Raw genomic sequence first — 22,899 nt, 5'->3', positions numbered from 1 at the left:
TGATTATTCATAAAAACAAGCAGACACGTGAAATACTTCTCTGGAAACTAGTACATTCAATCTCCGTGCATTTTATCATCTTAAAAGTTTCTCTGGGAGGGAAAAGTATTTTAGGACTTTGGATCCTTACCAGTGGCCACTCATAACCTCTTAATTACCATACTGAGCAGACACTTGAACGATTCCTGGCTTCTGACACTTTTCTTTCCTAAATCCTCACTTCTTGGCTTCGCTGATACTAGCAGAGCCCACGTTTTCCTTTGGAATCTGCCAGCCTTCTGGCTGCCTTTCTCTACTGTGTGGGTATGGTGGAGTTAGACCTTGGAATCGGATGGGGATCTGAGTGTGGCTTTACCACTTGGGAACTGTGTTCGAACCTGGGCTAGTCAGCCCTCGGGATTCAGTTTTTATCAAATGGGACACATGATACCTCTCCTATCTACCTTATCACTGGGAGGTTTAAATGAAATAATACAATTAAATTATAAAGTACTAGTTAGTGTTACCTTAGTCTTTTTCTTAATAAAAAGGATCTTGTAGTTAATAACTTGGAATATAAATAATGTACAATCACCTTTGACGTGAGAATAGTTGCTCCAGATGATAACGTACCTTCGATGTGTTTAACAGTCAGAATTCTTTTCTCCACTTTGCGCTGCAGCCACTCTCCCCTCTGGGAACATGCCTCCTGTGGACTGCCTTTCCCACCCCAGCCTCCTCGTAACCCATTCTCTTTGATTGGCCACCATCCCTAACATGAATTTCAGGTGTGGTAGACACAACCACCATTCCTCAAACTTCCTTCCCCTCAGCTGGTGAACTGAGATTCCCCATAGAGCCCTGCCAGGATTCTCATTCTCAACTCCGCCCCCTGCCCCAGTCGAGCTCCTGCCACTCACAGAGACTGACCACAAGCCCCCTCAAATCATGTTCCTGCATCCATGTCTCCATGCCTCACTGGGATACTCCTTTCCATTTCTGGAAGCCTCTTGAACTTCTGACTCTAGAAGGACGACCCAGTGGCTTGTCAACTAGGGATATCCCATACTCTTCTTGAGCTCATTGGCATGAGGGTGTCTCGTTCCCTCATCCAAGGGAATTCTAGTCCTGGGTAAGTCTAAGGGACCGTGTTTTATCTAGGCCAGTGCTGCTTAGTGTCATCAGTAAACCAAAAGTGTCACTACCACTTGGGAGCTTTTCTCAGGTTTTACCTTTCTTCTACTAAGTCAGAATCTCTGGGAGTGGGACTCAGAAATCCACAATCTCCAGGTGACCCATATGCACACAAAAGTATGAGAACCATTATTAATAACAGAAGTTGGAATTCTAAATGCACTTTTCCGTAGAAAAAAGGTCATAAATTACCTTTGTAGTCATTCAGCATTGTGCTTTACTAGGTTATAGTTTAGTAAAATTTCCAGGTAAGCCTATGAATGAATCTCATGTTTTGGTCAAAATGTAGGTTAAGTTGATGAGTCATCTTATTCACAAACTTTTGTACTATAACCCTTTAGGAATGCATTAGTAAGTTATAAGTGTTTTGAAAATGTAGGATGTAAGAATTTTTCTCTACTACTTTTATTTACTGATTAATTCATGCTTTGTCTCAGAGCAAAAAGGATATGTTGCAACCAGTTTACAAACAGGCAGTTTAGAAACACAAAGAAATAGAAATTACCCTTATGGACCTTTTTATGAAGAAAAATTCTTCCTCCTGATTTCCTTCCTCTTGCTCCTGGTTCTGCTATTAAAATTCATTCTAGCCATTTAGAGCCTATTTCTTGCTATAGCCAGGATTCTGGAACAATGAGATCTATTTTAATCTCTAGACTGAAATGCAGTAGAGAAGGTCATCAGTTAACCTCATTTTGAATCTGTGGAATTTCCAACAATTTGAGACTTAAATAAGTCCCTCTGTATTTCAGGCTCATGGTTGGGTGTAGTGATTAGCTCCCAGTTGCTGAATTTCTAATAATGGAATATTCCACTATCTCCTGACGATAAGCTTCAGAATAGTTCTCTACATTAGTTTAGCATTTATTCATAGTATACAGTTTAAAAAAAAATCTTGGGGCGCCTGGGTGGCTCAGTGGATTAAAGCCTCTGCCTTCGGCTCAGGTCATGATCCCAGGGTCCTGGGATCGAGCCCCACATTGGGCTCTTTGCTTAGCAGGGAGCCTGCTTCCTCCCCTCTCTCTCTCTGCCTGCCTCACTGTCTACTTGTCATCTCTGTCTCTCAAATAAATAAATAAAATCTTAAAAAAAAAATTAAAATCTTCCCAACAATTTGGATTGACTCAATTCATAACAAGTTTAGAATATTCAGGTACTGAATAACCAATGGCTCTCATAAGTGTATATCTCAGTGCCTATTTTTGGTCAAAACTGTCAAAATATTACGACTGTTGGGTCTATGGTCAAAGGAACGAGACTGATACAAAGCGAAGGTCAAGCAAAGCTTTATTTCACGCCAAGCATCGAGAACCAAACCCACCGGCCAGGGCCGCCTCTTACAGAGAAGGTGACCCCTCCCAGCCTCTCAGACTAACTTTTATAGAGTAAAGGCCATGTGGTTGAGCCTGGCCACACACAGGTGGCCAATTGAATTACAATTCACCCTATAGTAGCTATTTGAACTAGCCTATCACTCTGGTCAGAATTGGCACCCAAAAGGCAGGGCCCACATTCTTGGGTGGTTAGGGAAGTGCTTTCCTGATTGGATGTCTCCACCTGGCTTGACTCATCCTTGTATTCTGGGCTCTGTTACCTCCCCTTGACCTGACACGTCCTGGTATATGGGCTCTGTTATCAGGGGTTGGTCGGCCATATTTTACTGGTTTCCCAGACTTTCTAAGTAAGTTCCTCGGGGGGGGGGGGGGGCAGGGTCAATCTAAGTTTACTGCATAAACAACAAAATGGCTCGCTCTGGCTAAGTAGGCCCTTACAATGACCTTAAAAACAGCAGTTTCTCTTTTACTTCTTAGGACAGGTACCTAGAGTTTCTTGAGCTGTCATTAGACTTTTAATCTCAAGCTACTATTTCTCTCCTGAAGTCAACTGACCCTTCTTTCATTCAGTAGATATTTGCCTGCTTTATATCAGACATTGTGCTAGTCTCTGAGAACACAAAATCAGGTAAGATTCTACTTCTACCTTCATGGTACTCATTACTATAGTAATGGTACTGGAGAGTTTGTATGAGACTTGGGTTTTGTTAGACTTAACTTTTAATTGACAGCCACCTAATGGGAATTTATTGTAGGATATTGGGGTTACTGAGATATTCTAAAGATAATTGGGGTCTCAGGAACAGCTGGACTAGGGACTCAGACTCCACTAAGATTCTCTCTATATAATCTGTATTCTTAGATTATTTATTTATTAGAGAGAGAGAGAGAATATGAGCTTGAGAGAGAACCTAAGAGCCTAGAGGAGGGAGAGAATCTCAAGCAGACTCTCTGCTGAGCACACAGCCCAGGCGGGGCAGGGGGTGAGGGGGATGCTGAATCCCAGAACCATGTCCTGAGTGGAAACAGAGGGATGCTCAACTGACTGAGCCACCCAGGTGCCCTGTAATCTGTATGCTTACATGATTGATTTCATTTCTCTTTCGTCTCTCTTACTGCCTCTCCCCCACCTTTTCCTCTTTCATTTTCCATGGAAGATTCCTTATTGACTCAACTAGCCTCACGTGGTTAGCCCTGGACCAATCAATTGTGGGCAAGAACAACTGTATGAGTGGATTAGAGGAGGGTAAGAGGGAAAGACAATGTCCAGAGGAAAGAGGTCTGTCTCCGCCAGGTCTGTGTGAAGCATTTTACATTCATTCATATTCTTAATTCTCTCCGTAGCCCAATGTTATAGCTAAAGAAACTGAGTTTTAGATAGGTCAATTAACTTACCCAAGTCGCACAGCTAGTAAATGGCAGAGCCAGGAAAGCAGACCAAATTTCTGTAATTTCCATGAGTGTACCAACTGCAGTACTTAGTGGTGACATTGTGGTGTTTAAGAACTACAGTAAAGAAGTGCTTGTCAAGCACCCTTCAAATGATGTGGTTACAATGAGTGTTGAAGGACAAGGTGGCATTTGTCAGACAGGAGGAGGTTAAGATCATTTTAGGCAGGGGGAGGCATATGTCTGGGAATTGTGTGCAGCAGCACTGCTTTCTGTAAACCAGTGGCAGGTTTTTTGTTTTTGTTTTTGTTGTTGTTGTTGTTTTATGGCAGAGAATAAGGAGGTGTGAGGGAAGAGCTGATGAGAGAGGAGGATGAGGATAAGGGCCAAATCATGAAGACCCACATGTGGCAAGCTGTGGAGTTTACATTTCCCCCTAAAATCTTAAGAGTCCATTTGAAGGAACTGGAACATGGGGAGACATGGCCTATTTGTGGCTGAGAAACGCCAGGGTGGCCATGCTGTGCAGGATTTACTGGTGGGGAGGGGGACAACCAGTTAGGAGGTTTTTGTAATTGAACTTGGCCTAAACTAAGTACTAGTTGTGACATTCAGGCTGAGTGAGGGACTAGATGTGGGCAAGAGTATACTCAGAAGTTAGGAGGACAAGGCTGTTCCTTGGAATTCTTGGTTCACTAAGGCAGGAACAACAAGAGGAGGATCGCCTTTGAGACGGTGGTAGACAGCAGAAGGAAAGCGAAAATGAGTGGGGTTTGGGGCAGCCTGCATGTGCGCAGTATGCAAATGTAGAGATCCCAAAACACATCCAGAAATACAGGTCAGACACGCCAGAGCTCTGTGCGGTAGATACGAATACGGCAGTGCTTAGTGTTTGGGTCTTAAATGACGCCTTGGGAATAGAGCTGCTCTCCCAGGGAAGGTCCGGTTGGAAGAAAAGCAAGCCAAATGGGAGCCCCAGGGAATGGCAACATTTGAGGCTCATTTGCACACTCCCACATTAACAGGCTAGTTGGGGATAGGAAGTTTGAGTTAATCAAATTTCTGCTGGCCATAGGGCTAAAGAATAGCCCTATGCCAAATACGGCTTACCAGGTATCACAGGATTGTCTTAGACAAGGACCACTCTAAAACTGTGTTCCATAATAGATTAATTTTAGCTCTGAAAGCAGGTTAGATTTTACATTAACTGGAGTTGGGGGTGGGGACAGATAGAGACTCAACAGATGGAAAAGAAGTCTTGGAACGTTCTCTTTTGGGGCACCTGGGTGGCTCAGTTGTTAAGCGTCTGCCTTTGGCTCAGGTCATGATCCCAGGGTCCTGGGCTGGAGTCCCCGGATCAGGCTCCTTGCTGGACGGGAAGCCTGCTTCTCCCTCTCCCACTCCTCTTGCTTGTGTTCCCTCTCTTGCTGTGTCTCTCTGTCAGATAAATAAATTTCTAAAAAAAAAAAAAAAAAAAAAAAAAAGACATGTTCTCTTTCAGTGCAGACATCTCAGAGTGCCCCAAAACGTTGGTAAGCCAGCTTTTGGAGATTTCCAGTGAAGGGAATTTCTGCTTTCTGACATAACTCACCATGTTGCTGTGCAGCTTTGCACTGATGACTTCTGAATTGTCTTTATGCTACTTCCAAGTCCTCCTTTGACCCCTGGAGTCTCCCTCCTGCACAGCAGTCTCAACGTTGAGAGAGCGCGGTCCCGGCCTGCTTGGACCGATGCACCAGGCCGCACTGGGACAGAGCATTGCTCTCGGCAGGTACTTGGTTAAAGACCAGAGACCGGCACTGGGGTTAAGATTCCACTGGACTTGCGTGAGATTGTTTTCTATCAGCCATTTGGAGGCAGCTGTTCGGGGCTCCCTCTATGTGTCCTGCTCCCGAGTTATTAGAACTTATAATTAAATAAATTTTTTCATTTGAAACAGAGTTATTTTCCTTGAAGCCAGTTGATGGGAAGCCCCAATAAAACTATTTTAAGCTTTATGAAACAAATAGGCTTAGAATTCACTTGTTATTCTAGTGGACCCCCCCCTCCCCATGGGATGTTATGAAGAAAATAAGTTCATTTGTTCATTCATTCAGCTAACAGCTAGCTAGTGAGAGCCTCCTTCCTGCTGTGTGACTTGAGATGGGGGAAAACAACTAAAATCAATACATGGCATTGCCGAGCCTACCTCTCTCTTGGACTAGTTGAACTAGTGGTGCCCCACCTTGTCCTTTTTATTTAGGAATGATACTGGGCATCCAGTTTAATAGCTTATATTCTTGTCAGTGCATTTATCTCCTTCAGGGCCATAACAAAGTCTCATGGTACTTTATAGAGAGCTTTTTGAGGGTGTAGAGATCAGTTTGCCTTAAATGAAACCCCTGTTTGGCCCTTCTGGGGCCTGAAGCTTTAAATGTTTTTTTTTTCCCTTGTGAATTAGCGAGGATTGAAATGTTAATGGACTTGCCCTGGGTCTAGGCACAAAGATAAAAATGTTTGACCAGACAACAACCAGCTTTCAAAGGGCTACTCTTTTTATTCAGGCTTTAACCTGGGGGGTGGGGGTGGGGAACAACAACAGACTTTCTCTACATATGAGACTGAAGATTTTTCAAGGCAGATTATTTTCAATGAAAATAAAGTGTTTTGTGTCTTTTTTTTTTTTAAGATTTTATTTACTTATTTGACAGACAGAGATCACAAGTAGGCAGAGAGGCAGGCAGAGAGAAAGAGGAAGCAGGCTCCCTGCTGAGCAGAGAGCCTGATGTGGGGCTCTATCCCAGGACCCTGGGGTCATGACCTGAGCGGAAGACAGAGGCTTTAACCCACTGAGCCACCCAGGCGCCCCTGTGTCTTTTTTTTAAACAATGACTTAAGTAATGAGTGGGAAATTTATTATTGCTGTTAATGTACATTTGTAGGAATTCTGTGCTTGCCTCGGAAAAGATAAGTTGGCGTGCTGAAACCATGGCACGTGTCACAATTCCTTCTTGCAATACCTGTGTTCTATTTATAGGCTGTTGTGCAACTAATTACAAGAGCTTTATTTGTGTGAACACAATACATCATTTAAAACCTCAGCTGCTAGGAGAAAATGCCAGAACAGCGTGTCTAGGATGTTTAACTGAATCATTTTACATAGGGTATTATTGATGGAGCCAATAAAATGAGGACAATGAGACCACCTTTCTTGTGTGTAGGGTTAGGAGTATTAACTAAGTTGTTAGGTGTAAAGCTTGTTTCTGACACTCACACAATCACCCTGAGCGGAAAGTAGTGGTCATTGTCCCCATCTTACTGATTAGAAGCGGAGGCCCAGGAAGATAAAGTGGAAGTCACACAGGTACAGGCTGATCAGGCATTCAGACCTGGGGAATCTGGTTCCAGAGTCTCTCTGTTCTTAACTGCCTCCCACATTTCTAGCAGATAGAAACGTGTTGCCTGCCCTTCTTGGCATTTCCTGCTCTGTTGTGTGTGGAGGCAGCTAAGTCCGAGCATTTCAGGTGGACGAGTGGCCTTCTCCTCCCATAAAAGAGCTCATGTTTTAAAGATCTTTTCTAAAACCAGTACTCAGAATTCTCAAGTTAGAGTTTCGTCCTTCTTACCACCAAACAACCCTCTTCTGTATAAAATTATTGTTCTTGTGTTGCCTTAATGTTCAAAAGGAATGTAGGGGAGGTCTGGATTGTCCAGAACCTTGTTTATCCCAGAGAAAGGGAAAAGTCAAGATTGTATGACTTTTTGAGGAAACTGCTGATTAAAAAGTTATGTATGTTTTTTGATGTCTGTTGAGATTAGAGTATTTTTATCTTTTGGTTTCATTTTGTCAATTTCAGCCTTTTTGAAATTCACAGTTTTAAATTTGAGATGGAGTTTCATTTTGTTTTGGAAAAAAAATGCATTTCTCTGACATTGGTGATAGTTCTGATATATCTGGTAAATAATGGAAACCTTATCTTTAGAAATAGTAGCTTCAAGCACATTGCTTTTTTTTTCTTTAATTGCCAACAAAAACTTCTGCAAGTAATATTGTTCTAAAGTCGCTTTATTTAATGCAAAATCTCCAAAACTGACGTCCGTTTTGGGTAGGTTTTATTTTCCTTTTGCTTGCCCCCAACAGAGCAGCGCTGTGGCTTTGAATGGGAATGGCTCCAGCATCTGACAGGGCACAGACTTCCTTATTTAAATACGGAAGCTGGACTTTGGTGATATTAATGGTTTTGCCAAAAAGATCTGGTGAATAATTGAAAGGAAATGCCCAACAGCAACTTTCTGGTTTTTACCTTTGCTTTGTTGAAAGCTCTTTTCAAAACAGCCAATATGAAGAAGAAAATGTTTTTTATGTGGGGAGATTGATGTGACAATGTCATAGCTTCTTTTGACCTTGAGTATTTGTTCTTTAATCTTCAGTTATTTAATTATATTGGCAAGAAGCTAATGATCACCCCCCAAATGCTAGCAGCAAAGTATATCCAAAGCTAAAGTTACTAATAACACCAAGATGCACATTAAATTATGTACAAATTGATAGCTCTTTTCTCTGCTTCACTTCTGTATTACATGTAATAATACAAAGTTGTCAGTATTCAACTGTTTTTGACCTACAACAATTTTAGACCATTCGGTGGAATAGTTAATTAAGTTCAGGAGTCGGCACACATTTTCTGTGAAGTTATAGACAGTAAATAATATATATAGGTTTTGCAGGCAGGGCGTGCAAAGTTCAAAACTATGAACGGCCGTTGTACCTGGAAAGCCACAACTAAAAATATGTAAGTGAGTAAACATGGATGTAATCCACTAAAACAGTAAAATTACTGATGCTGAAATTTGGACTTCATATAACTTTCACAGGTTGCAAAATACTCTTTTTTTTCCCCCTCACATAAAAATGCAAAAACTATTTTTGGGGTCCATACAAAACAAGCAGTGGCCCGATTTAGCCACGAGCCATAGTTTGTGGACCCCTGGTGAAGTCAACGTGGGCTGCCACTGCCTTTATAATTTCTGGTACCAAGAATTTTCTGTTCACTGACCTTAGAGCAATTTCATTATCTCCTCCTCCAGCACTCCCCACCCCCAAGTCTTGTTTCACCTTCTCCTCTCCATTCATAATCATTCTGTCAGTGGAAACCTGAGAGTCCTTCCTCCTCCTTGCTCCTTTCTGCCCTGTGACCCAAGTCCAACAGGTCTTCCTGGGAATTCTCGGTTCTTTCACCTCCTCTGGAACCCTCACTTCTGCCTAATGCCAGTGCTTGAGTCATGACCCCTTGGTCACCTAGACTATAGTAAGAGACTCTGGCTGATCACTTCACCTTTGTCATTTATCCTCTATAAACCATCCTCCATTAAGCCACTGTTATTTTCCTAAACAATTTTGGTCATATGAATCCTTTGTTGAAACAGTCTTAGATTCTTCCCGTGCATCATAAGCTCTGTAGGATAAAGTTCCATAGAATTTCAGGGTCTCGTTCTGAGGTAGCTCCCTCAGCAAACCTATACTCAGACCACACCTAAACCCTCTTTATAAAGTTTATGTCACTCTCTGCTTTCACAGGCTGTTCCTCTGCCTGGAGAGCCTTTCCTTGTCTTTTTTCTGATTGTTGATTTTCTCCTTCATTCCATCAGGCTGAACTCGGATGCCACTCCTCTATGATACTTTACCTGACTCTGGTTGCAGAGTTGTCTCCCCTTCCGTGTGCCCAGATCCCTTGTGACACACACCTGGAGCATGGCATCAGTCTGGGCAAACTGTACTTATTGTCAGAAGGTCTCCCAACTACAGATGACTGGGGCTCCTTGGGAGTGGAAACCGCATCCTAGTCTTCTTGGTTCATCCCCATGTGGTTACACAGTAAATATATTTAAAGTAAACTTTTCAGTCAGTATATTATGTATCTGATAAGTGTCTTGGTTTACTTATGAAGTCCCACAGATCGGGATGGAGGGTTGCAGAACCAAGCACCTTGGGTCCAGGCTGGTTACCTCAGTGGTACAAGCTGACAGAGTGAGGTCTGGGGTGAGCTAGGGAAGATATGTCCTACCTCTGATTGTTGTCACAGAAGACTGAGACACCTGTGTAACCTGATGTACTGTTTTTCGAGAGAAATGGGAAAATGAAGACTTTAATGTAAATATCCCAATTTTTTCAATATTGGCAACTAGTTCACTTTTTTTCCCCCTTAAGAATTTATTTATTTGAGAGAGAGAGAGTAAGAAAGAGAGAGCTAGCATAAGCAGGGGGAGGGGCAGATGGAGAGGGAGAAGCAGGCTCCCCGCTGACTAGGGAGCCCACATCGGGGCTCAGTCCTATCCCAGCACTCCGGGATCAGGACCTGAGCCGAAGGCAGACGCTTAAAGGACTGAGCCACCCAGGTGTTCCCTACTAGTTCACTTTTTTAAAAAAACATTTTGTGGGCAAAAACATTAAAAGAGTAACCTCTCTGGGGGCTGAATGTGGCTCTTGAGATCCCAGTTAGTCCCTTGATTGGTCACATCCCTTCATGACAGACAGGGCCTGGGAACCAGAGGTATGAGGTTGCCAGCTGGAGAAGACATACCTGTATGTGCTCTTTTCCCACCTGTGGTTTATCTTCCTTCTCGACCACCTGCCTCCTGCACGTGTTGGTACGTAGTTACCTTCCAAAAGGGGAGAGCCTCACACCCCAGAAGATTCCACTTCCTGACATCCTTTTTCCTCCCTGCCTGGTAACACCTGACTGACCATTAACTGCATGGGCTGGGATGACCTACCCAGAGGTGGCTGAAACTGTCAGGGAGAAGCTCTTATTCTCGCTGGATGTTCTGGTTGTTTTGCTGATGGCTGTTATCAAAGGCTTAGCTTCTTGGTCAGAGGCATGGTTTTCTAGTATACCAAGAATGAGAGGTTATTAACTCCCTTGGAGGTAGGGATGAAGTCGTCCATATATTCCAGCTTATTTGGGTGGTCAGTAACCACTTCAGAGAGTCACACGAAACATTACCTAGGAGGTTACTTAGAAAAGAGAATTTTAATAATCAGTAGTTGTATTTGGTCTTCCATAAATGATTCATTTCTGTTCCCTCCCCCTACAGCCTTTTGCTGTCTGCTTCTCAATTATATATGAATCAGCAGTCTCTCACTTCACCTGATGGCCTTTGTCAATTACTTCTTCCTTCTTAGCCAGTGTAATTACCGCCTGCTTAGCAGTAGTAACCCGAGTGTAAACTTCACAGCCTAAACTGTTCAGGCCTTTATTTCTTTTAAAAACAAAGCAATATAATAACAACAACCAAAACAACCAAGCCAAATTCTGTAGTTGGTTATCTTCTGTGGGATCTGCAACTTGAGCTTTTGAATCCAGGAGCCTGGGGGTCCAGAAATGGGATCTGTGGACAGGTCTGGATGGGAATCTAGAAACAACAGGGTCATGACCCTGTGAGTGCTTTCCTAGGTACTGAATGCTGTCGCATGTGACTTCATTGTTGCAATAATTTTGAGAAGAGGGCTCAGAGGAGCAGATGTCCTTGCTCAAGGTCCCTATTCTGGCAAATGTCACGCGATGCTGCTTGAAGGCTCTGGGTGCATGAAAACAGCCATGTGTCCTGGAGGCAGGCAGAGGGATACTAACAGGAGGGAGGGGGAGAGTCTCTTCAGATTTTCACAACTGCATAAAGTCCCTTGGGCCCAACAGAAGGAAGAGCTACCTTTGTATTGGATATAATATTAATAAATAATATATCCTGAGGGCTCACCGGGTACCAGACACTCTTAAATATTTCCCATGCTGGGGCATTTAATTCTCATGCTCTGTGTGATTGACGAGGACTACAATCCCAATTTTAAAGAGAGAAAGTTACTTGCCCAGGAACACACAGCTAGGACTAGTAATTGGTGGAGACCAGGTCTGGACTAGGTCTCTCCAACCACTGTCCCTGTTGTGACGTCTCAGGAACATATGGTCGGGGCGGAGGTTGATGAGGAAGGAGGGGATGGCCGTCATGTACTAGCACAGTAAGTGATGCTTGGAATCCTTCAAAGAAAATGTCAGCTGGGACTCTCTTGATTGTCTTTGTAAACCCTTTTGAGAATGGTTCCATTGCCTATTCTCTGGGCCTGTGTTCTTTGTGACAGGGCTCTTGGCTTGAGTATACTTGAGGGTACTTACTTGTCTAAATTTAGTAATAGCTACGTTGTCTGTGTCATAGTATCACGGAAGTGTCCTTGTAGCCAAGATTTTGAGCAGATGATAAGGCAGATAACTTGATAATTTGACAGCCACAATTAAAACCAGGAATTTACTGCTGAGATTAAGTTGAGTTTTTAAAAATTTGTGACTAGAGTATTTCACAAACAGAAAGAAGGAAAACTGGTTTCCTACACAGATATATATGACAGTGACACAGAAGCAGTCGTTTGCTCCTTTGAAATAGGTTTTGCTACCGCTGTAGCCTCAAGGTCACCTTCATGCTGGTACTCAGATCATAGCTTCAAGTTGTGTCTGATACACACACAGGATTTCTGACTTCCAAGTCTTTCAAATTCTGTGTGTGCGTGTTCTTACAAGGGGGAGAAATCTGGGTGTTTGGGTATAATTGAAGGTAGACAAAGCCCTAAAACAAATTTAACTTTATCCCATGTCTCTCTCCCAGGGCAGATGTGCCGTGGTCTTCTCAGAGATGAAAGAACTGAATGTAAACTCTTCATATTGAGGAGACAGAGGCATTCTTCCTGTTCATCCTCAACAGTTCTCCCCCCACGTTTTAATCCTAACTTCAGATTTTTCCAGTTCTTGATTGATGACCAGAAATCCCCCCTCGCCAGCACACACGTAACTTAGCCACTCCCAGAATTTAATCCACAAAGCACTGCTCAAGAACTGAAGTTTATAGAAGTTAAGTGGGTTGCTGAACACTTTGCCCGTCCACTTGACAGTGATTTAACCTTTAACAAGAACAATAGTGGTGGCTAACTCACAGATCTGACAGGAGGCTTAAATGAGTTCATTACTGCCTGTAAAGCTAACAACAGACCCTGGCACATAGTTCATTCTCAACAAATGCGAGAGAGTGTTATTCCTCCACATCTCTCAAGTAGCAGAGTTGATTCCCGTTTTTTGTTCACTCATTCAGCAAACATTTGTTGAGCACCTGCTGTGTGCTGTGTTCTGGGGAGAGAGTCCGCGTTCTTAATTGCTATGCTCATTGCCTCCAGTTCAATTCCAAGGAAGATAGCTTCCCTCTTTGTAGGCAATTGGAAAATAATGTCTCTAAAGATAGGACAGTTCCTGGTCCACCAGCATTTTGTTTTTAAGCCTTTAAACTAAGCATGAGGCTAAGATAAAGAATGCACATCTTAAAGTCATTCCTCTTGATCTCAAGATAGTGCTGACTTCATGCTGGAGCAGAAGATAAGTAGGGAGTGTAGCTACGGGTACAGCTGCTTAGATTAAATAAAATTATTGAATCTATTAATAGCGTGATGCTCCTTTGCTTGGGGAAACAAAGTGTTTCTCAGTTTACTTTTAGAGGAATTGAAGATTTCATGTACGTTTTATAAACAGAGCATTTGCCTTTGAAGAACAAAATAAAATATTTAAATTGAGGCCAAGCTTTTTAAAGCCAGAGTACTTTAAGGAGAACCAGGTCATGGTGGGCCTGGGTGGCTCAGTCATTAAGCGTCTGCCTTCAGCTCAGGTCATGATCAAGCCCCCAATCGGGCTCCCTGCTCAGCGGAAAGCCTGCTTCTCCCTCTCTCACTCCCTCTGCTTGTGTTCCCTCTCTCGCTGTGTCTCTCTCTGTCAAATAAATAAAATCCTAAAAAAAAAAAAAAAGAAGAAGAAGAAGAACCATGTTTTTCTAGCAAAGATGGAGTAAGGGATTTGAAATGATATGAAATATGGGACAAGAATTGTGGGGTTTTTTTTGTTGTTGTTGAAGGTAATGGCTTTAAATTAATCTGACTTTAATATCTGAATAATAACCAGATATCTGACCAAACAGGCTTCCCAGGTTGGGGCTGCTGTCTTCCCATCAGGGCAACATTTCTGTTTGATATTTCGCTAGTGTCATTTACAAGCTGTATTCAACCTGAAATGGCAAAGTAAGGCCACTAGTGATCTGTCAAAGTTCTCTGGCTTTGATGAGTCATTGTGGTACAGCATTCTGAACCAAGTGCGGGTAAGAATAGATACACAATAGGAAAATAAAACAACTGAGAGCCGAAGCAGAAATCGCTGGGAGCTCACAAGTTATGTGCATGGCTCTGCCGTATTTGGCTGCATGACCTTGTGCACAGCGGAGCCTTCCAGGGCCCCAGGCTGCTCATGCACAAAAGAAACTTTCTAAGGTTTCTTGCTGATGTTAGGTCAACTTTGGAGTTTAATATCCACTGAGAGCGGGAGGAGGTAAAGCCCTTTCAGGTGCCCACGGTTCAGGATGTATGTAATTATAGTAGCTTTGTTGACTGGTGGAAAACAGCAGTGGCGGATGAGTCAGCCTGGCCTGTCGCTATTGGAGACCAGTGATGCTTTTTTTGTTACAAAAAGACTTGACTGCAGCCCAAGTTTAGGTGCCAGTGGTAGGGGTGATACCAAGTTCTAGAAATAGCAGCCGGGATGTTGTACAGAGGACGATATGGAGGGGACGGTTGTCACGAATTGGTTTTCCCAGCCAAATCTCCACTTCCGCTTTCCCTGGGGAAGCCGTTCGTGGTGGGAGAGGCATGGGGAGGGTATCGTCCCCAGCCAGCCAGCCAGCCAGCAGCCCACCCCTCATGGGTTGCTTGGCAAGTCGCTACCCATGACTGAAAAGAGGCAGGTGGTATTTCAAACCGCCTTTCTCTGCCCGGGTTGGTTCTCCAAAGGTAGATGCGAGAAGGAGACCCCGGACAAACGCATGTGCTCTGCCAGCTGCAAACCGTGGGACCAAACGTGGACTCATATCAAGACAGGCAGATCTGAACCATCCATCCCTCATCCTCCCTCTGGGTCCTTTCTCCACTAGTTACAGAAGAGGCAGCTTATTCCCATTTCTGTCACGCCTGGTAATGAGCTCCCTGATTCTAATCTGCTGCTTCTGTGCCTCCCCACACGGTTCAGCCTGGCCTACCACAGACCATGCAAGCCCCCACGTGTAATAGGAAGAGATTGGGTTGGGGGGGTTCGTTCTGCGTCCTAGCGGCACCACTTCCTGGCAGCGAAACCTGGACTAATTGATTTAGCTCAGGTGGTGAGTGTGGTAGTATTAAGAGTCTTCCAGCACACGGTGACTTAAACCATAGGAAATTACATTTTAACTTAAACCATATGAAAGTGTCTCCTCCTAAAGGAGGGAGAGTGAAGGTGGGGCAGAAAACTAGTCCTTGATCTCTCCCGGTCCCATCCCTCCATCAGCAAGAGTGTGTCATAAATACAAGAGACAGATTTGACCTCAGAGGTCACAAGGATCCCCACCCCCCTGCACAGGCCCCTAGACAATGAGTTTCAGACTCTGTAAGCAGCAATCTACTTTTTAAAAATCTTACACAGAAGTGTAATACATAAAATGAGTAAAGGTAAGCTTTTGTGTATAAACATATGCTTCCATTGAAATTTATAACAAACCCCGTAAGGATTATGGAGCAGTTTTGATTAACCCAAAAATTTGAGATAAGGGCAATAATAGATGACAGGTGTGGTCTTTTTCATATAACATATAGATAAGCAATTGCAAGTGATATATATTTTTTTAATTTCTCCTTCCAGTCAAGTGGTAAGTCAATTAAAGAGAAAAGATAGGCATATTATGCCAAAGCTGCCTGAATATGTAGACCATGGACATTTCTATGTTCATGTGTAACAGATGGGAATGAACTTCTAAATTATTGCATTTTTTCCCAAAATGCTGTACATTTAAAAAATAAATTTAAAGTAAATATTAAGGGGCACCTGGTTGGCTCAGTTGGTTAAGTGTCTGTCTGCCTTTGGCTGAGGCTCAGGTCATGGTCTCCAGGTCCTGGGATTGGCATTGCCCCTCCTCTGTCTCAAATGAATAAATAATTTTTTTTTAAATGAAGTAAATGTTAAAACATCTGAAACATGTCCATACAGTCCCAGCGTTTGGTAGAAGGATGCTTGAAACACACCCTTTGATCTTGGGGTAGTCGGATCCCCATTTCCTCTCTGTTTCCTGTTCGGTTGTGGTGGAGTGTGCATTGGCTTATGGAAATCTACGCAGTTTTTAATACTGAGAGCCATTTGATACTAAAAAAATGGTTAAATTTGGATAAGGTCTGCAGTCTGATTAACAGTATTTCATCAGTGTTAGTTGCCTGTTGTGCTATTCTACGGTGGGGATGTCAAATAATACAGCTGGGGGAAGGGTGCCTGAAACTGTGCATTGTTTTAGCAATTTACTCTGAGTCTATAATTATTTCAGGATTCAAAATTTTAAAAAGTTATTTGGGAAAGGATTATCTTCTACTTACGAGGGAATGCAACCAGTTTGATAGAGTGGTGTACACATCACACTTACAGAATGGATTTCTAGATTTCCTACTATCTCACCTTAAAAAATAAAAAAAGCATCTTTTCTTTTCCTTGCTACTGAGTTCTGTTCCCTACCCCTCCACATTCATTCTATCACCTACTCTGACACTGTTGAAGTTTTGAAAAGAAAACACAGCCAATGGCAAAGAGAGCTCTCTCTTTTGGGAAATCTATTTTAGCTGCTAATTAATTAATAAGAAAATGATGCTGAAACCCAAGAGTTCACCTGCAGTCACCTGATACAGAAAAGGTAGATGAATGATGTAGCATGTTCTTCTAAAACGTTCCTATGCTTAAAACACTTAGTAATTAGGCCAAAGCATTATCAACATGCTGTAATATCATATGGTCACATGTCCAAATCAGAGTCCCCTATAGCCTAATGTAATGGTACAATGTGATGAATATTATTCTATAGGAGAAAAAAATGAAGGATTAAAGATAATTTTAAAAACACACCTTTGATGAACTCTCTTCTCTGTGAATAAAGTAAAAGTGGGCATGGCGGTAGTGAAATGTGGTTCTCTGTTCTCTTGGATTTTACAGTGTGCTGTAAATTACTGCACTGCCTTGTTCTTTGATAAGATTAATGGTGGGTTTTGCTCTTTATCACTTGGAGAAATGCAACAGAATTCCCCCCAGCCTGCCCATCGATCTTCATGGTAATTGCCAAAAGAGTGTCTCCTGTGTTTTGACCAAAATGGATTGGTGGGATTGCTCACAGCTGTCAGACACCTGGGAAGGTGAGCTGGGCTCGAAATCGTGCTTTAGGAAATGTTTTAATGTGTGCTAATATAATTCCATTTTAGCAAAATTAGTTTACTTGGGAACATAAAATAACAAGAGCACAGGGTCCTGTGCTCTAGGTAGGGCTTTAGTTTTGGAGCCTGCCAAGGCTGACCCTTGAGACTGGGCTCTGAGCATTCCTGAAATCACTGTCTGACCACTCTCCTGGCTTCTTCTGCAGGGTTATCAATGCCGGGAAGAGCACACATAATGAAGACCAAGCCAGCTGTGAGGTCCTCACTGTGAAGAAGAAAGCAGGGGCCATTACCTCAACCCCGAACAGGAACTCGGCTAAGAGACGGTCCTCCCTTCCCAATGGGGAGGGGCTGCAACTGAAGGAGAACTCGGTAAGATCCTCTTCACCCCCAGTTCTCAGGTGAGAGGCACATGGGCACCCAGGCCCCGCTGTGAGGAGCTAGAGCTGAATCCCATCTGCAGTGGGAGAGAGAAAAGCAACGTCCCCAGAGTTAATGGAGCAGCCCGTCTGTACTCAGGGTAGCACACAGTCACAGCTGGAGGTGACACGTGTGTGAAGAGCTGGTGCTTATTAGGTTCTTAACCCTTAGAGTACATAAAACACCCACATCGTAGATAGGTTTTGTTGAGATACGATATGTATATTGTTTGGTGGTTGTAAAAGAGCCACTTAAAAGATTTTCGTGAAGGAGGTGGTCTCCGGAAGCCTCTCCTGAGGGATGGAAGGAACTGTAGCCATTGGCTTACAGCCCTCCCCTGGCTCTGCCCCGGCTCTGCCCCCTTCTCGCGCTGGCCTGTCTGTCAGAGTTGTCCAGTGGGAGCCTCTGGCTAATGCTCTTCCCAGTTAGTCCTTGTCTCAGTTGGCCCAAAGCCCTTGCATCCCGTGGGGCAGCCCTGCAGACTGAATGCCCTGTTGACAAACCGCAGCGTTTCTCCTCTCTTCGGTTTCTGGAGAAGAAAGCAGACATCCTCAGAAAGTTCTGAAGAAGCACTAAGAAAAGTATAGGGAATAATCGGTACTCTGTCCACCAGCGGATTATTTAGCTTACAGAAAAGAAACTTTGAGATGATCCGAATGTGACTTTTTACTCTAGTAATCTTGCAGATATTTTTGTATATTCATTTTGAGAGGATTGTAAAGGGTCCAGGAATCTTTTCTCCATGTAAGAAATAGGATCTCATTGCGTTTATACGCAGGTAATGAGACTCCTGATTTATTTGGTTCATACTAGTTCAACTTCGATACACAGTGACTTATAGAGACTCATCAATTGTACTTGTGTTCAAGGCTAAAGGAAGCATTGACTGGGCTTTTCCCAAAGGGACAGAGTCAAGGATTCAGACGGGCAGTACAGACGAAAGTGGTTAAGGGCACAGGCTCTGGAACAGTAGGTTTCAGGGTAATCCATCATAGTCCGTCATTTATCAAACCATTTAATTTTAGCATAGTTATTTTTTCTTTGAGCCTTAGTTTCCTAGAAAAAGGAGTAATAATAGTTACTATTACCAAGTATGGTGGGAAAAGACTGGTTGGAAGTACGAAATCCGTTGTCTGTGGAAATGTTGAGCCGGTGTCTTAATTAATAAATCCTTGATAAATGGGAGCTGTTACTATCCTAAAGTCAGTTCTGCTTGAGGGATTCTCTGTGGGTAATGTCCACTGAGTTTTGTCTGTTTATCCATTTGGTAGTGAGGGATCACACAATTTTCCTTCATGCCTATTTGACAGGATTGTTTCGAGGATTGAGTTATTACGGAAAAGGGCTCAGAGCCTGTGAGATATTGATGATAATTGATGTGGGTGCCAGGGACTTCATGTTGCTCTTTCCCCTGATGGTTCTCCCCTGCCACCAGGATATGAAGTGATTTCTATAAAAATTAGTCAGCACTGACATTTGGCCCAAGGCCAGTTGATGATGTCATTTTTCCTTGTTGCTAAGTTCCTCCTAGAAATAGAGCCAGGAGTAACTTTTTAACTTCCTGTCTTTAAGAACAGTGAAACCAGGGACCCCTGGGTGTCTCAGTCACTTACGTGTCTGATTCTTGGTTTCGGCTCAGGTCATGATCTCAGGGTCCTTAGATCGAGAACCCCTCACCCCTAGTGGGGCTCTCCACTGAGCATAGAGCCTGCTTAAGATTCTTTCCCTCTCCAGGGCACCTGGGTGGCTCAGTTAGTTAAGCGTCTTCTGTCTACTCAGGTCATGATTCCAGGGTCCTGGGATTGAGCTCTGTGTGAGGCTCCCTGCTCAGTGCAGAGTCTGCTTCTCCCTCTGCCCCTCACCCCCCGCTCTCTTTCTCTTGTTCTCTCTCAAATACATTTTTTAAAAAATCTTGGGGTGCCGTGGTGGCTCAGTCATTAAGCATCTGTCTTCAGGTCAGGTCATGATCCCAGGGTCCTGGAATCAAGTCCCTCATTGGGCTCCCTGCTCAGTGGGAAGCCTGCTTCTCTCTCTCCCACTCCTCCTGCTTGTGTTCCCTCCCTCACTGTGTCTCTCTGTCAAATAAATAAATAAAATCTTTAAATAAATAAAAATTTAAAATCTTAAAAAGAATTCTCCCTCGCCTTCTGTCCCATCGCCTACCCCCTTTTATAAATAAGTAAATAGATGTTGTGGTTTTTGTTTTGAAACAAAAAAATACCCAAAAGAGCAGTGAAACCGGTGCCTTAGTTCTTTAGGATGGAGCTATGAACCTCGCTTGTGATCATTCTGTAGCTCTGTGGGGTCCTTGTTCCAGGAGGCAACGAGGAGATGCCAAGCAGAGTGGACACTTCCCACCCCTCCATTTCCTGCTTCAGCTGTAGGCACCTCACTTCTATCTGCCTTATATATTAGGCTTTTTATTAAGAGTTTAAGGCAAGAGCTGTGCTGCTGTTTTTTAATTATGGGAAATTATACATAACCTAAATTTTATCATCTTAACCAATTTTTAGGTGTACAGTATAGTGGCATCAAACACTTTCTTACCATTACTGCCCTCCATCTCCAGAACTTTTTCTGAAATTGAAACTATGTACCCATTAAACTCTAACCCTTGTTCTTCCCTGCCCTCAGCCCCTGACAGTTAACTATCTTACTTTTTTCCCTACAAATTTGACTACTCTAGGTACCTCATATAAGTGGAATCATACAATATTTGTCATTTTGTGTCTGGTTTATTTCATTTATAATGTCTTCAAAATTCATCTGTCTTGTAGAATGTGTCAAAATTTCATTCTTTGTTAAGACTGAATAATATTCCATTGTTGTGTGTACATACCATTTTATATATATATGTATGTATATATGTATATATATTTTTAAAGATTTTATTCACTTATTTGACAGAGATCATAAGTAGGCAGAGAGGCAGGCAGAGAGAGAGGAGGGGAAGCAGGCTCCCCGCTGAGCAGAGAGCCCGATGCGGGGCTCGATCCCAGGACCCTGGGATCATGACCTGAGCCGAAGGCAGAGGCTTTAACCCACTGAGCCACCCAGGCGCCCCTGTACATACCATTTTATCAATTTGTCCATCAAGGGACACTTGCTTCTATCTTCTGGCTATCGTGAATAATATTGCTATAAACATAGGTACAGATATCTGTCAGTCCCTGCTTTCAGTTCTTTTGGATTTATGGCCAGAGTGGAATTGCTGGATGATACAGTAATTCTGTTTAAGGTTTTGAGGAGCTGCCATACTGTTTTCTCCAGTAGCTGCATCATTTTCCATTACAACCAGCAATGCACAGGAATCCAATTTCTCCCCATTCTTGCCAACACTTGTTGATTTCTGGTGGTTTTTTCTTTTTTTAAGTAGCCATCCTAATGGGTGTGAAATGGTATCTTGTGGTTTTGTATTTCCCTAATGGTTAGTGATGTTGAGCATTTTTTGTGTGTTTATTGGCCAGATATAGCTTCTTAAAAGAAACATCAAGTGTTCTTTATTCAGTATTTATCTTTCTATCTTTGAATCCTTTGCCCATTTTTAAAAAATTTTTTTAATTTTTGGCACCCGGGTGGCTCAGTGGGTTAAAGCCTCTGCCTTCAGCTCAGGTCATGATCTCAGGGTCCTGGGATCGAGGCCCGCATCGGGCTCTCTGCTCAGCAGGAAGCCTGCTTCCTCCTCTCTCTCTGTCTGCCTCTCTGTCTACTTGTGATCTCTGTCAAATAAATAAATAAAATCTTTAACAACAACAACAAAAATAATAAATTTTTAAATTTTTTTATAAACATATAATGTATTATTAGGCACAGGGGTACAGGTCTGTGAATCGCCAGGTTTACACACTTCACAGCACTCACTATAGCACATACCCTCCCCAATGTCCATAATCCCAACACCCTCTCCCGATCCCCCTCCCCCCAGCAACCCTCAGTTTGTTTTGTGAGATTAAGTGTCTCTTATGGTTTGTCTCCCTCCCAATCCCATCGGTTTCATTTATTCTTTTCCTACCCCCCAAACCCTCCATGTTGCATCTCCACTTCCTCATATCAGGGAGATCATATGATAGTTGTCTTTCTCCGATTGACTTATTTCGCTAAGCATAATACCCTCTAGTTCCATCCACATCGTCGCAAATGGCAAGATTTCATTTCTTTTGATGGCTGCATAATATTCCATTGTCTATATATACCACCTCTTCTTTATCCATTCATCTGTTGATGGACATCTAGGTTCTTTCCATAGTTTGGCTATTGTGGACATTGCTGCTCTAAACATTCGGGTGCACGTGCCCCTTTGGATCACTACGTTTGTATTTTTAGGGTAAATACCCAGTAGTGCAATTGCTGGGTCATAGGGTAGCTCTATTTTCAACTTTTTGAGCAACCTCCATGCTATTTTCCAGAGTGGTTGCACCAGCTTGTGTTCCCACCAACAGGGGTAGGAGGGTTCGCCTTTCTCTGCATCCTCGCCAGCATCTGTCATTTCCTGACTTGTTAATTTTAGCCATTCTGACTGGTGTAAGGTGGTATCTCATTGTGGTTTTGATTTGAATTTCCCTGAGGCCGAGTGATGTGGAGCATTTTTTCATGTGTCTGTTGGCCATCTGGATGTCTTCTTTGCAGAAATGTCTGTTCATGTCCTCTGCCCATTTCTTGATTGGATTATTTGTTCTTTGGGTGTTGAGTTTGATAAGCTCTTTATAGATTTTGGATACTAGCCCTTTATCTGATAGGTCATTTGCAAATATCTTTTCCCATTCTGTCAGTTGTCTTTTGGTTTTGTTAACTGTTTCCTTTGCTGTGCAAAAGCTTTTGATCTTGATGAAATCCCAGTAGTTCATTTTTGCCCTTGCTTCCCTTGCCTTTGGCAATGTTCCTAGGAAGAAGTTGCTGCGACTGAGGTCGAAGAGGTTGCTGCCTGTGTTCTCCTCACGGATTTTGATAGATTCCTTTCTTACATTGAGGTCCTTCATCCATTTTGAGTCTATTTTCATGTGTGGTGTAAGGAAATGGTCCAGTTTCATTTTTCTGCATGTGGCTGTCCAATTTTCCCAACACCATTTGTTGAAAAGGCTGTCTTTTTCCCATTGGACATTCTTTCCTGCTTTGTCGAAGATTAGTTGACCATAGAGTTGAGGGTCTATTTCTGGGTTCTCTATTCAGTTCCATTGATCTATGTGTCTGTTTTTGTGCCGGGATGATACTGTCTTGATGATGACAGCTTTGTAATAGAGCTTGAAGTCTGGAATTGTGATGCCACCAACTTTGGCTTTCTTTTTCAATATTCCTCTGGCTATTTGAGGTCTTTTCTGG

At 42.9% G+C, this 22,899-nt stretch overlaps 1 protein-coding gene across 1 annotated transcript in view; it reads left to right on the top strand.

Moving 5' to 3' along the window:
- The window catches only part of PPM1H (protein phosphatase, Mg2+/Mn2+ dependent 1H), a 259,333-nt gene that overhangs the window by 77,662 nt on the left and 158,772 nt on the right, over window positions 1-22,899 (top strand). The window contains exon 2 of the mRNA XM_080811226.1: window positions 17,370-17,535. Within this exon, the coding sequence (XP_080667352.1) occupies window positions 17,370-17,535 (166 nt within the window). The remainder of the gene's footprint in view (window positions 1-17,369; window positions 17,536-22,899) is intronic.

Source organism: Martes martes, assembly GCF_963455335.1.
Source record: "Martes martes genome assembly, chromosome: 8".
In the NCBI taxonomy this organism is placed as follows: Eukaryota; Metazoa; Chordata; class Mammalia; order Carnivora; family Mustelidae; genus Martes; species Martes martes.
The sequence above is the reverse complement of the archived record's forward strand: the minus strand, read 5'-3'. Positions and strand labels throughout refer to the sequence as shown.